General features: G+C 37.0%; 1 protein-coding gene across 2 annotated transcripts in view; it reads right to left on the reverse strand.

Moving 5' to 3' along the window:
* Positions 1–16,264, reverse strand: part of LOC138152432 (vesicle-fusing ATPase) — a 217,056-nt gene that overhangs the window by 178,940 nt on the left and 21,852 nt on the right. Inside the window, exons 1-4 of one of the 2 annotated variants that reach the window (XM_069076203.1) lie at positions 8,151–8,192; positions 6,178–6,277; positions 3,384–3,423; positions 2,849–2,919 (exon numbers count right to left, since the gene is read on the reverse strand). In XM_069076203.1, coding sequence (XP_068932304.1) covers positions 2,849–2,919; positions 3,384–3,418 — 106 coding nt within the window. In that variant the 5' untranslated portion in view covers positions 3,419–3,423; positions 6,178–6,277; positions 8,151–8,192. Of the gene's footprint in view, positions 1–2,848; positions 2,920–3,383; positions 3,424–6,177; positions 6,278–8,150; positions 8,237–16,264 lie in introns of those variants that run through there. The other variant, XM_069076202.1, reaches the window with a different exon arrangement.

Below are 16,264 nucleotides of genomic sequence, written 5' to 3' on the forward strand. Positions count from 1 at the left end.
TATATATATATATATATATACTATTATTAATACTATTTTACATGTAATTGGGATATAAGACATACAGGCACTGGAGCATAGAGATCCACTATGCCCTACTGGAAAAGTCGAAAGGGGTATGGGAGAAGATATTGGAGAGAGCAGATTGGAGGAGGGGATATCCTGTGGGACCGCTATTTTGGAACAGTGGGTAGGGGAAAAAACGGGGAAAAAATTTGTAACTCAAAATCTGGTGGAAATGAATGATGTAAACCAGAAGTTAATAAAGCATTTGAAAAAAAAAAAGTGAAAGATCTCACTAAACCCTTTGACACTATTAGCCATAGTAAGTCAAAATGCAGGTACAAGATCCAATATGTACCAAAACTTTCACAGCAATTTTTTATGGTAGAAAAGAACTGGAAACAAAGTGGGTGTCTTTCTATTGGGGAATGACTGAAAAAAAGTTATATGAATTTAATGGAATATTATTATATATTAAGGAATGAGGGACATTAGGAATTCAGAGTTCAAAGATTTGCATATCTGATGCAGAGTGGAAGAAAAGCTGAACCAAGAAAACATGTACAATGACTACAACAATGTAAATTAAAATATCATTAAAAGCAAACTGAAAAAATGGATATATAATAGAACAGATAATAAAATCTTTCTCCACACCACCCTAATACAGAGGGAATATGAGTACATGTCAGATGTAGTTACTATGTAATTTTTTGTAATTGCTTTTCTTTGTCACAAAAGAAGATTCAAACTGGAGGAAAAGAGATGAAATGACTATAAGGTAAAGACAAAAGGCATCAATAAAATGTAAATTTTTTTTACTTTTTTGGAGGGAAATTGGGGTTAAGTGACTTGTCCAAGATCACACGGCTATTTTTTGTGTTAAGTGTCTGATGCCGCATCCAAACCCAGGTCCTCCTGACTCCAGGGCCGGTGCTCTATTCACTGCGCCACCTACCCACCCAATAAAATGTATTTTTCAAAATACATAAAAGTTTCTTCTCAGACTATGATCTTTGACATAAGTGCATGTAATGCTAATGTTAGCTATTAGCTTATTAGGTTTTCTCTAGTACCGGTTTAGAAGTTGCTCTATTAAACCATCCATCTTCCACTAAAGCCATACTACAATGCCCCATTATGAAAGTGAACCAGTAAAAAAACTCTTGACAGGTCCTCCCCATATAGCTGAAAAGGATGACTTTGGGTATGGACAAGATAGTGTATCTATCATGGAAGGACCAGCCTAGGTAAGCCAGGAGAGGCTAACCACCAGAGGGTTGATGATAATTTTTTCTGACCAGTCCATTTCATAAAAAGTCTGCTTCAATAGAAAGAAAATTCCTATGTTTGAAAGAGCAGATGCCTGATAAGTAACCATATCCTTGATATGAGAATTGAACATTCTGAAGAGTAATTTAAAAAGAAAACATATTACCTGTTTTCTCCCCTCTTAGAGCGTGTTGTAGTTAAAAAATATAGTATAGTTTGCCCAACCCAAAAAAAGTTCTTACTCAATTGTTATATGTTGCCAAAGGCATCTCTAGACAATGCTATTCTTCCCTTATTACAGAGGTTACACCCCTTCATTATTTAAAATATCCGGTTTTCTTTCAAGTTCCAAATTCTCCTCCTTGATGCTCCCCTTGCTACTAAGGATTTCACAATCTATTTCACTGAGAAAACCGTGCTGTAGTTCTCGTATCTACCCTTCTATCTCACCCTCAAACAGCCTTCTTCAAAGCCATCTTTTCATCCTCCCCAACCAACTCAGGAAAAAAAAATGTTCCACTCTACCTGAGAAAGTAAAATCATCAAAGACTTCCGATTTTTCCTCTTCAGCATTCCTCTGTTCCTATATTTATCTATTTCTACAGTCACAACACTAATCCTACTGCTATTCAACTCAAACTTCTCCCCAATATCCCCTTTGAATGGAACTTAGAATCATCTTCTTTAAGAATCACTATGATGAAACTCAGATAAATGCAATGACTTCTAATTGACTCTTGAATAAAGTCCAAGTTTATAGAACCAAAGGATTTTAGGGCTAGGAGGAATGCAAAATAATCTAGTACAGTCCCTTTATTTGAAAGATAAGGAAGCAATCACATGATTCCTTAGTGTGTATTTCAAGGTCCTAAACACATTGCACAACCCACCCTTTTCTCCTGCTAAAATGCATTTAAAACTTTCTAATTCATCCTGGCAAACTTATTTCCTGCCCCTCAATTACATTTGTTCCTACCTCTATGCTTTTGTTTATATTGTTTTCATTTCCTAGACTGTCCTTCTGGTATTCTTTCTAGCAAGCCATATTCTTCCTTGATCTTAAAATCCTATTTAAAGTCCATTCCTTACTGCTCCTTATGAAATGGTGAATATGATGGATTCAGAAAAACCTGAGAAGATTTATATAGAGAGAAAGTGAGCTGATCAGGAAAACAATTTTTATAATGACCAATAATATAAAGGAAAACATCTATGAAAGACTTAGAATACCAATCAGTTCCAAGACTAAACATGACTTCAGAGCACCAATAATGAAGCATGTTTCCCACCTCTTGGCAAAAAGGGGATGGACAGGGGGTACAAAATTTAACTTCTGTTTTCAAATATGGTCAATGTGTTTTACTTGACTACACTTATTACAAAGGAAAATTTCTGTTTTGGAGGTAGAGAGGGAGAGTTGGTGGGTAGTGATAGTGATAAAAAAATATATACCATACTAAAACATTAAAAGAACACATAACAGAGAGAAGGAAGTTTCAGGAGACATAGAGAAGCAGGCAGTTTTGTTAATATAGTGTTAAATTTAACATAAACTTAAAAAACTGCAAATAACCTAAGTTTACAGTTTCATAGAGGATCCTCTTTTCAGATCTTCTTCTTACACTGTAATGTTCAAGTGTGTTGCTGTTTAAGGTCAAAATGAAAAAAAGAAAAATTGTAAAATCTGCTTCTCTCTATACACATACAAAAAGAAAGTCTTCCCCAATTAAATTCATCTATCTCCAATAAGATCACATTAATTCCTATATTAGCTTCCGCACTTATTATGCATGTAATTCCAAATAGTTATATTTGTTTGCACTTTATACTTGGAAAAAATTTAAAGTTTGCATATTTTCCTTGTATATATTCTGTGAACTATGTAACATGTGATTGCCCTGATTCCCATTCAATTATAAACTCCTAGGAGGTAAGGACTACAGTCATTTCTTTATACTGGGCTTCTAATAAAGTTTTCTTAACACAGTGAATGTCTACTCTTTTTGAGTGACATATACTCAAAGTAAAGAAAAGCAGAGAGACATTCAGTTCAATTAATTTGGGAAATCATGGAGAAAATAATTTTGAAAGTTAAATAATATACCTACCTTCTATCTCTTGCCCAATAGAAAGTCCAGCCCATTTCCGCTACAGAGAGAAAAAAGGAGGCACTTTAGGAAACAAATAACTAATCAAAGGCAAAGAAATATGGCAAGAACTTTCTTTGTTCCAGGGAAATGTATGTATTCAACAGAAAAACAGTCTAGTGTATGTGCTTGTGTGTGGAGGCAGGATGGCATAGAAGTATAAAGTGAGCCAGGGTTTGAATAAGAAGAGTACCAAGTCCTTGCTCCCCAGGTACTGGTGATATAATCTGAGGTCATTACTTCTCTTGAACTTCCATCTTCTTCCCTATAAAGTAGGGTGCACTACATATCTCACATAGTTACTGAAGATCAAATAAGATAGTACCTGTAATACTTCAAGATCCTAAATGTTAGCTATTATAGGTTATAAGCCAGGTGGTAATCTACCCACAACATATTTAGCCCACCTATTTGCAAAGGGCTAAGTAACCTTGTGTTTACTACACTATGAATTACTTGAGCAAAGAGACTGACAATTTTCAATCTTTGTATTGCCTTGTGCCTTACATATAACAAGTATTTTTAAAATGCTGAGTAACTGGGTAAATATATTCTCCTGGGGAGGCACCTCAATTCTCCTTTAGAGACTATAGTGAGAAATCATAAAATTTATAAACTTACCATTGGCTAACCTGATGGTAAGTGTAGTAGATAGAAATACCAAATAATCAGACACAATTGTCCTATACCTGCTTATGGGTGGTCATAATGACACTCAGAATCATCATTAAAAAGATAAATGATGGTTTATATTCTATTTTAAAAAGCAGGACAGTAAATGCATTTTAGAAATATCTCTTTGCAAAATGTTTGAACAAAAGCAGCTGCAGAACTTTTGAAGGGGAAAAGCTTCAGGTATCTAAAAAAAATTTCACTTACATAAAACAGTTAAGGATGACCAATAAATGAGGTAAGACCTTCATTTTTTTGAGTATATTTCCTGAATTAATGACAATAAAGAGAGCATAAATGATTCTGCCTATATGTAGTCATTATTTAACTTTAAATCTCATAAAAAGGAATACTGCTTTTATTTATCTATATTATAAATGATGGCATGAATCTGACATGTGATACCTTTAAATCCATACTAACAGATTTTTCACTGGCAGTTTGAGATCCTGAGCAACATACTTGTTCCAAATCTAGGATTTCACTGGTGTATGAAGCTCCCCAGTGAGGAAATTCCTCTATCAATGCAGATGGGCAATCATTCTATAAAGTAATTTTCAGAGTTGCCTGGAGGCACTGAGAGCTTATGCAGCTTCACCCAAGATAACACAGCTGGAATTCATCAGAGCCTTAATTCGGAAGACAGTTCTCTAAGCACTACTCATGCTTCTTCTAAATCTCATTGATTCTAATGCTAGCTCTCTAGCCACTATACCACACTGCCTCTCTTGAGCAATCAATAAATAACACAAACTTAATTATTCTGGGTTTAGAAAAATAAATTATATCTAGAAGGTGCTTTAATTTTTTTTTCAGAGCTTCAACAAACCACAATGTAATAGAAAGAACAGTAGACATGGGGTTGAGGACCTAGTCAAATCTTGACTCTCCTTTTTACTCCCTGTGTGATCTAGGACAATTTCCTCATCTGCAAGATAAGGGCACCAGATTTTCAGGACCCTTCCACTTCTAAACTGTGTGAAAACATTTTCACACAATTCAGAAGACAAAAATTGGCAATGCGGACTACCTAATCCTTTAAAGCAACTTTCTCCACATTCTAGCCAGATGGACTAGCCAAAAGGAATGGCCAGAACATGATCTGTCAGAAATTTAAGTCTGGGTTGTAACTAATAATAACAGCAGCTGACATTTATATAGAGGCTGAAGGTTTGTATACAATGTGAGATGGGTACCAGGAGTGGGGAACCTGTGGCCTTCTGGGTGAGGACTTTTGACTGAGTCCAAGTTTTACAGAATAAATCCTTTTATTAAGGGGATTTGTTCTGTGAAATTTGGATTCAGTCTCCAGGTATCTCTCAGGTGCTGAAGCTGCCCTATTTTTTTGGATACAAGTTAAAAGCAGGCACTAATAGCAACTTGAAGAAGCATCAGTCAGCTGATAAATATTTATTAAAGCAGCCGCTATGTGTCACCACTGTGCTACATGCTGGAAGCAATAACTATCCTTCTGACCATAAAAATAATGTGGCCATTGGTATTATTACAAGAATAGAAATAAAAAGGTCAGAGTTTTAGAGTTGTTGTAATAATATATTCAAAGTGTCTTTGGTTACTAGGGGAGCCCAATCAAACATATGGACATATAAATATTGGACATATTGCTGATCTGTCAAATTCATATACTAGAACACTGAATTTTAAAAATCGTATGGTATTACATAATTTTACATTATAATATTACAACGTATTACATAATTTTAGGAGATAAGACAACTTTCAAAGAGGATTGCTGTTTTAACTTCTATTTTACCTTGGGTATTAATACTGGAATAGCTTAATAAATGGTCTCCTGCTTCAGCAATCTAAGTCAATTAACATACTAGCAAAAGTAAAATGTAGAAAGAGAAAAGATCATGGAAATAAAAGCAAAGATACTTAGGATGGTCATGGCAAAAATTCCTAAAAATAAAAAAAATATGTCTATATTCGTTGTAACATGACACCCATGAAATTATCTCCTATTTGAATCAGAAGTTACAAGATGGTATCTAAACAAAAGTAATGATCCTGCCACCATTTTACAGCACTCTTGGAGAGAATACATGAATAGTAATGTTACCTGGGGTAAGCTGAAGGCAATACTGCCTGGAACAACTGATGAATGAGTCCTCAGTGTAAATGTGTATCTGTGATTGGGCGAGGTCCTCACAACCACATGTCTAAAGGAAAGGAACATTGACAGTACCTCATTTTAAAGGAAAATAAAGATGTGACCTTCTCCCCTAAAATGTTCATTATTAACAAACAGATTTTATTAATTACCCATAGTATACATGACATTTTACCAAATGACAAAATGAATAAGAGAATGCAAAATTTTTAGTTGTTAAATCAATAATTCAGAAATTTTGGCAGGGCTACAGGGTACACTTTAATTACTATGCTCAAGTTAATCACAAGTACAATTTATACAGACTTCTTATTCTGTAGGTAAATCAAAAAGATGGAGTCAGTTCTCTTTTTATCATTAAGGTTAAATTTAAAAATGATAAGAATTTCTTCCCTCTGTAAAGTGATTTTCACTGGTAGTAACCAATCCAAACTGTAATTTTATTCTTTTTCAAATTGCATCAAATCACATGACAAACTGTTAGAACATACAAAATTTTGTTACATAAAACTGTAATGAGTCACTTCCAAGAAGGTTACAGTGCATATTTATAAAAATGTCAAGTAAATCTAGGCAGTTGATTTTCAATTATCTCCTAGACCTAGAAGATTGAACAGGTAAGAAGTCAGACAAAATATTATAAAGAATTTAACTTATGTTCATTTTATGAAAAAGAGTGCTGACTATTTCTTCCTGTTAGATTTCTATGATTTAGACCAACATTTTTCACCATATACTAAAACAAACTCAAAATGGATATGTGATCGAATATTAAAGATCATACCATAAAAAAATCAGAAGAGAACCATGTCAGATACATTCCACCATGATGGCTAGAAGGCAAATTCTTAACCAACAAGGGACAGAGACTATTAACTCTATCTCCCCTAAAAAAGATGAGTTCTTAATACATGAAACTGAAAAGCTTTTGTATAAACAAAATGAATACAACTAGGGTAAAAAGGGATATGGTTAACTGGATAAAAATTTCATATTTAATATTTCTTATAAGTTTGAATATAAGATACATAGAAAACAATAGAAATTGATAATACCAAAGCCTTTACCCAAGGTCAAAGGATATGAATAAAGTTCTCAAAAGAAAATTTATAAGCTATTAACAACCATAATTAAGAATGCTCCATGCCACCAATAATAAGGGAAAACCAAATCAAAACAATTCTGAGGTTTCAGAGGGCAAAGGTCATAGAAGGTTTGTGGAAAGGAAAGCATGTAATTTGTTGTTGGTGGAATTGTTAATTGGTCATGCCATTCTGGAAAGTAATTTGGAATTATGCAAAGAAAGTGACTAAAATACCATACCCTTTGACCCATAAATTTCACTGTTAGGCATATAATACCAAGGGTTCAATGACAAATACAAATGCCCCACATACAACAAACTATTTATAGAAGATTTTTTTGTAGTAGTAAAGAACTGGAAAAAAAGTAAATGCCCATCAAGTAGGGAATGTTTGTAAAGAGGCTGTGGCACTCGAATGGAATGTAACATTACTGTGCTATAAGTAACTAAATATGATGAATACAGAGAAGCAAAGGAAAAGATAAATGAACTGATGTAAAGTGAAGAAAACAGAACCAGGAAAACACTTTACACGATGGCTACAACAATATAAATGGGAAAAAACAACAAAATAATAAAAACTGAAGGCTACAAAATTGTAATTACTGAGCATGGCCCCAGAGAGGAGATAAAAGAAGATACCTTCTTCTACAATCTTTGCAGAGGCTAGGGCACACACCTCTTGCCCATCTCCTCTACTTCTCCACCTAAACAAACACAGGAAATAAATGTATTTCTAATTTTCTCCGATCAATAGGGCAACGTCCAAAAGTTCCTAAAATGGTCCTTATAAAAATTTTGTTTTGTTTTATTTTAAAAAGAAGCACTGATTACTCACTGGCCAGACTGGAAGTCCTTTTCATTTACAACTGCACAGTTGCTCAATGACAACTCGTCCGTAGGGCATCTTGCTGCTTGCATAGACTACATGAGAATAAGGGAGGAAAACAAGGTCATGAAAATGTCACGTTCTCTCCTAATATTATTCCCAATCATAACAGATATAATAACTAAATCCAACATTTTCATCCAACACGATCCATTTATACCAAGAAGTTGGTCAATTTAATTAGTACCTTCTATATGCTAGGCTCTGGAAAGAGAAAATGAAAAACAAATAATTCTTGCCCTGTAGCAGCTTACAGACCACTGTGAGAAATGACACTGTACATAGGCAAATAAATATGAAATACAAAACAGTTCAGGGAAATAGTTTGGGGAAACATTAACAACTGAGAGATCTGGAAAAGCTTTTTATGGGAGATAACACTTGGGCAAGGTGTTCCAAGGGGCAAAGGTAAGGAAAGAACATCTCAGATAAAAGGGATGGGGGTGAAAGGCTGAGTACAGGGAGATTAAGAAGTCCTTAGGAAATAGGTCTCCTGGAAACTGAAGATATCAGTTTTTAAATTGCTCAACAAAAATAAATTGGAGGGTATATTCAAAATAGTGAAAGTCCTTCGGAAAGGCTTTCATCAATAGACTTTTTTTTCAAGTTATTGTAAAAATTTAGAGGTTACACCAGATTATATCTTGCAATTAATCTATAATCTGTGAAAAAGCATCTTTTCAACAACTCTCCAAGGTAGGTTGACTAAACAAATATAATACTGTCAATAAGTCTGATCAGACTATAATCACATTAATTTTTTAAAAAATTAAGCAACGACTGTAAGAAACTAGACAAAGGAAAAAACAAAATATTCTCTTGCCTTTACAAAATTTGATCTTCAAATCTCAAACCAAAGTTTATTCTATTATTTAGAAAGCAAACTTGACAGGCAGACTAATAGAAAACAGATCATTGCTTCAAGAATGTAATTTTTAAAAGGCTGGTTAACTATGGTCAGCTGTAACCATTTATTTAGAGCATGACATTAATAAGACCCAATTTAAATGTCTGATCACAAAACAAGTTACAGAATTTCAGAACTGGAAGGTACTTTAGCCCTATTATTCACCCATAACCAAAAAAAAAGAATCATCTGTACAACACACCTGAGAAGTGTTCATCCTGCTGTTCTCTAAAACTTCCAATGACTGGGGAGCCCACTCTCTCCCTCCCAAAGAGGTCCATTCTCCTTCTGAATAGCTCAGATGGTTAGGAAATTATTTTCATATTCCAAGCAACTCAATCCAGTTTTGGATAGCTCTGCTAGGACGTTTTTCTTTATATGAAGCCTAATTCTGCCTCTCTGTAACTTCTACCTGTCAATCCTTTCTGCCTTTGAGGGCCAAGTTTCAACAAGTCAAACTTTTAAATAATTGAAAATGGTTATGCCTCCAGTCAGTCTTCTCTTCTCCAGACTATTACTCCCAGTTTTCAAATAATCCTTACATGGCATAAATTCAGATCCTTTACCATGCTGGTTGCCTTCCTCTGGATACTCTCCAGCTTATCCACATCTCTTTTAAATGTGGCTTCCAGAAATGAACACAATATTCCAGATGAGGTAACTCAAACATATGCCAGATAACGTGTAATATGCTAGGGACACAAATACAATAAAGATAGCACTTGCTCTCATTCTACTGGGGATAGGAAATATTTGGAAGTACCTGTGAAGTACATGCAAAATGCTCCCATGATTTTAGAGGAATGGATTAAGAACCAGAGAATCAAAAAGGGCTCTTTGAAGGAAGAGGCCCCTGAGTTGAGATTTGAGAAAGCTAGAGGTTCAAAGAGCCAAAAGTGAGGAAGGAAGGCATTTGAAAGATAGGGAAAAGCCAGAGCAAAGACACAGAGGCAGGGGATGATGTCACAAATCGGAAACAAAACAGGCCAGTAGAACATAGGATACAGAGGAGAGAATAACGTGTAGTAAGTCCAAAAGAGAAGGCTGGAGAGCCTGATGTTAAGAGATCTAAATATCAAATAAAGAAGTCTATTTTATCCAAGATTCAAGTTCCTTAAGCAGGAGAGAGACATGTCAGACCTAAGTTTAGGAAGATCACTTTGGCAGCTGAGTGAAGAATTAACTAGAATGGAGAAAGACTGGAGGCAGGGAGACTAGTCAAAAGGCAAGAGATAATGTGGCCTGAACCAGAACTGTAAGTTCTGGTTTGAGTGGAGTGGAGAGGACATATATAAGTTATGCTATAAAGAAATGATCAGATTTAGCAAATGGATTGGATGTGTGGGGTGAGTAAAAATGAGAGGTTAAAGATGACACCAAGATCATAACATAGGGCCACTGGGAAGAGGATGGTAACAGGAAATTTTGAAAGGGGGACAGGGTTGGGGAAAATATAACGAGTTCTGTCTTAGACATGTTGAGTTGGAGATGCCTATAGGATATCCCATATGAGGATGTCCAGGAGGCATTTGGAGATAGGTGACTGAACTCGAGAGAGATTAGGAATAGATATATACATATGGACATTATATGCGTAGATATAAGCAGACCCATGGAAGCTGATGAGATCACCAAGTAAAACGGGGAACAGCAAAAAGGGAAGTAGACCTCTTGGGACACTCTTGGTTAGTGGGGATGACATGGATGAAGAACCTGAAAAGGAGATAATCAAAGAAATAGGAGAAGCAGGAGAGTTAAGTGTCACAAAAAAACTAGCGAGGAGAAAATATCCAGAAGAAGATGGTCAACAGTGTCAAATGCTGCAGAGAGGTCAAGAAGGATCAGGACTGAAAGAAGGCCATTAGATTAGGCAATTAGAGCATTACTGGTAAGTCTGAAGAGGGCAGTTTCAATTGAATGATTAGGTCAGAAGCCAGAAAGAAGAGCCTTAGAAGAGAATGAGAGAAGTGGAGGTACTGAGCATAGATTTCTTTCTTAAGAAATTTAGCTATGGGGTGGCCAGGTAGCACAGCGAGTAAGAGCACCGGCTCCAGTGTTGAGAAGACCTGGAGATCGAATCCCGGGCTCAGACACTTAGCACCCACCCAGAAACACCTGGCCATGTAACCTTGAGCAAGTTACTTAACCCCAATTGCTTAGGAGCGGCCAGGTGGCTCAGCGAGTAAGAGCACCAGCTCCAGTGTCGAGATGACCTGGATCAAATCCGGGCTCAGATACTCAGCACCACACCCAGAAATAACTGGCCATGTAACCTTGAGCAAGTTACTCAACCCCGATTGCTTTAAAAAAAAAAAAAGAAATTTAGCTATGAAGGGGATAAAAGTATAATAGCTAGTAGGGATGGTCAGTCCAAGTGAGGATTTTTTAAGGATGGGGAAGAAATAGGCATTTTAGTAGGAAACAGGGAAGGAGAGAGTAGATAGGGAGAGGCTGAAGATAAGAGAGAGTAGGGATGACAATGGGAGCAATTTCCTGGAGAAGGTGACAGGTGAAAGGGCACAATAGAAGGGTTTGTTTTGGCAAGGAGGAGAGCTGCCTATTTGTCTGACAGTGAAGGAGAAGATGGTGGAGGAAGATGTGTGAGTGATATGAAATGTGAAGTGGAGAAAGGGGAGTTTTCAGTGAATGTTCTCCATTATTTCAGTGAAGAATGAGGTAAAGTCCTTGGCTGAGATGGTAGGGCTTAGAAGTGCCATGGGAAACTTAAGGAGAAATAAAGTTTGGAACAACCACTGGAGAGTGGGATAGTAATTCAACTAGAAAGGGATAAAATGTTTGCCTTGCTGCAGTGAGGGTCCAGTTGAGATGAGATAGCATAAAATTGTGGTGAGCCCAATAAGGACTCTGAAGATTTTCTTGGGCTCCATCCATCAGTACATGAATAGGAAGGAATAATGAGGCAGATAGTCTAACTCAGGTTTAGGTTTGGCAAAGTAGGACTGAAGATAGAACAAGAGGGAAAAGGATTTGAAGGTGAAGGGTACTACAGAGTTGAGTTGGTTTACCAAGGTGTCAAGATAGGGAAGGAAAAATAGTATAGCCAGTGCAGAGATAATCCCAGAGACAGATAATTCTCTGGGACAGAACTGAGGGGTAAAAGAGATGGAGATCACAGTGAGAATGAATACAGTTAGGGGTCATAAGGCACAGAGAAAGACAGAATGATAGAATATTGTGATGAGGTAGGAATTTCATAGTTCATGAACATGTAAGTGGGACATTTGCAGATGATGCCAGATCAAATCTACAAACATTTCTTTGCATAATGATATAAATAAAATGAAGAACTGGGATATGATGATATGGGATTTGGGCATGTGAGAAAGGTATCAATGTTATATGCCTCAGTCAAACTGAGACCTGGGAAAGAACTTTACTTAAAAAAGCCAAAGTTTGGGTCGGCTAGGTGACACAGTGAATAGAGCACTGGCCCTGGAGTCAGGAGAACCTGAGTTCAAATCCATCTTCAGACACAACACAAAAACTAGCCATGTGATCTTGGCAAGTCACATAACCCCAACTGCCCTCCAAAAAGCAAAGCAAAGCAAAACAAAGCAAAAGGCCAAGGTTTCCCACTGCATCCAGGGCTATCTTGATCTATATCTTACCACTGGGCACAGATGGCTCCAAGGAGAAAGTGAGGCTGATGACTTTGCACAGTCCTCCCTCACTTAAACCCAATTCATTTACAAGTCATGGTATCACCTTCCTGATGTCATGGTCCTCTTGGAAAATGAAAGACAAAACACAATACACATGTTGAACTCTCCAAGTATGAGGACAAAAGATGTGGAGGAGAGAAAGACTATCAGCTAGGCACTAAGCTCAATGAAGAAGGAAGGAGAATATATAACTGAAGCCTGAAGACAAGAGATAAAATGTCATGTATGAGAAACAGAAGGAAGACCAGTTTGGTTATGCACATAATGTGTGAAGATGAGTATTATGTAATAAATATGGAAAGGTGGGACTTGGCCTGGGACCTATTATTGGCCAATCAATGACAGCCAGAGTGATTTGGGTTTAAGACATGGTCCAGGTCCTTAGGAAAGAAATGCTGAATAGAGGAGTTTGTATTTAATGTTAGGTATAATTGGTAGCCACTGGAGCTTTCCGACCAGGAGAGTGACATAGTCAAACTTGTGCTTTAGGAAAATCAATAAGTGGATGGGATTTCAGAGCAGAGAGGCTGGCTTTGGGAAAACCAATTAGCACGGCAGTAGTCCAGGTACTAGGTGATATGGGTCTGAAGGAAGGTAGTACTCCAATAAGCATACACTTAGCATTGAGTGAGTCTTTTTGTCTGAGGCCTTTATTACTTTAGCATTCACACTGGTATATGAAGACTTTCACCAGAGAGACCTTGATGCCTGATTGAGATCCTAATTTTTCTAGGTATGTAGACTATGGTGTGGGTTGAGCCCTCAGCTCCTACTTTGCTGAGAAATTTGAGAACATATCTCTTAATTTCCTTCATCTTCCATACTCCATACTACAAAACCCCTCAACATATTGTCCTTCTTACCTGGAGATTCTAAGTAAGAGCTGGCCCTCCTCCTTGCCTAGCCTCTCTACATGTTATCCTAGAGTCCATTCCCTCCTATCTCCAGGAAACTATCATTCACTCACTCCTTATCTACAGGCTCTTCCCCCTTCAACCTTCAAACATGGTCAGGGCTTAAAAAAATCTTCCTTGATCCTGCCTTTCCTTAAAGCTATAGTCTTACACTAGATCTTTGTCTATCCCTTGTAAAATTCCCAGAAAGAATCACTTTCACTGTCTATACTTGCTGCCTGCATCTCTGCAGTCCCCACTAGTGTATCAGTCTGTTTCAATCTGGCTCTTTTCCTTAGTCAGTTTAACACAACAAGTATTTAGGTACCTACCAAGGCTATGTGTAAGGCATTGTGGATACAAAGTCAAAAAGAAAGTGTCTGACCTCAAGGAGCAATCGTACCAGACAGATGTTATATAAAGGTAGACATGTGAACAAACCTATATGCAAGAGGTAGAGATCCAGAAAGTCTTCTCATGAGCTGAGCCTTGAAGGATACTAGAAATTTTAAGGAGAGAAGTGAAAAGCGAGCAGATTCCAGGCTTAAGATATAGTCTGCATAGGCAGGGAACAGCAAAAAAGGTCGTTTCATCTGGAACTTGGTGAGGCTCTCTTTGTTTCACTTAATCATCTTAAGTTTTCTTTCTATGTATTTATATCCTTCCTGTCATAGCCAAACTCCTAAAAAGCCCTTGCCTGCACTTCCTTCCTGCCAGGAGCCCAGTGTCACTGGATCAAATAGTACATGGTGGGGAGTAAGGTGTAAGAAGACTTGAAAAGCATCAAGACTTTGTCTCCCATGCCCCTCCATTTTCCCCCACCCCAGTCTTTCAGCACTCTTTTATGTGCTGCCTTGCCCCATTAAGTTTCTTGAGGGCAAGTCTTTCTTTCTACATATATTTTTATTCCCAACACTTAGTACAGTTCCAGGTACATAACAAGTACTTAATAAATGTTCATTGATTTTGATAGTTTTATTATGGTATCGAATGTATACATTAACTTAGGGTATCTGTAAATTAATAAATGCTTGATGACTGACTCGCCTCACACAGTCATTATCCTTGCCCTTATCACTTCCTGTCTTTGATGGCATTCCCTAATTCCAGTTTTTCCCCTCTCTAAAACATTGCCCGAAAATCTGTCAGAACAATCTTCCTAAAGCACAGGTCTCATCATTTTATTACCCTACCTAAGAACCCTTGGTAGCTCCCTGCCTATAGCGTAACGTCAACTCTTCAGTCTAGCACTTCAGGCCTTCCACAATATGACTCTCAAACCATAGGCATTCCAACCTTTTAAAATAATATTCTCTTTCACAAATTCCACTAGAGAACTAGCTGTCTCCTAAACTCAACACTTCATCTGCTTCAGTGCATTCCACATACCCAGAATTCACACCCCTTATTCATCTTTGTTTCTCAGAATGTTTGTCTTCCTTCAAGGCTTAGCTCAATTGCCACTTCCTTTGTGAAGCCTTCATAGATCCCCAGATGTTAATGTTCTTTCCCTCCTAAACTGTCCTTATATTATATCTTTTTTTAATATACACCCAAAGAATCATTGATTTAGAGCTGAAAAGGACTTCTGAGGCCATCCAATCCAACTCATTTTATATATGAATAAATGAAGGCCCGCAAAGGTCAAATGACTTGCCTAAAGTCATTAAGATTATGACAGAGGCAGGATTTTTTTACTACAAAGGCATCATTCTCTCCAGCATATTTTATTATACCTCACCCATTGTGTGTGTGTGTGTGTGTGTGTATGTGTGTGTATATATAAGTTCCTTGAGAGCAGGGCACAAACTGTTCTATTTGTGTCTTTTGTGATCCCAATGCCTTGGAGACTAGAATTAATTGAACAGAATGATAGTTGAAGAGTCAGTCGAAGGGCCCAGGATTATCTTTCCTGATCTTTCTCCTATCTGTTCATCTAAAACAAGTCTATTTACATTACTTATGAAGAAAGGATTTGAAATAAAAATGAATTAAGATTTGAGGAACAGAAAAATGAACCAACTAGAGAACAGCTTGTTTTTAAAGCTTTTTAGATGTTTTTTCTTTGATTTCATGAAAATGGGACTTTTATTTGACAGTATATCCTGGCAACAATGAGTTAGCCTAGTTCACATCCCAGAGGCTATAGAGCAAATGCTTGAATTCTCTCTAGTAGAGGCCCACTCAGTATACTGTCTAAAGAAATGGCAGCAACCTTTCAGGTCCCCATGAAGCATTCACATAACAGTAGCCTTGGAGGCCAATTCTGGTGAGTTATTTTTGTTTTCTTTTTAGCAGACCATGTCATTGCATAGCTCCTGTTGAAGGTGAATACACACACACACACACACACACACACACACACACACACACACACACACACACATAAGCCATAACGCCACAACTAATCTCTGCCAAACAACAAATTCACAAATGATTTCTGGAAACACATGCATAAAGTTAGAGTTATAATCTCTTTGTTCAAAGCACCTGTATTATAGAGAACCAAAAATTTAGCTATACCTCCCCCCTCCACACACACACACACACACACACACACACACACACACACACACACAC

The sequence above is a fragment of the Petaurus breviceps genome, unplaced genomic scaffold (genome assembly GCF_028583685.1).
Source record: "Petaurus breviceps papuanus isolate PSGF00001 unplaced genomic scaffold, PetGlider_PUasm1.0 90925, whole genome shotgun sequence".
NCBI lineage: Eukaryota > Metazoa > Chordata > Mammalia > Diprotodontia > Petauridae > Petaurus > Petaurus breviceps.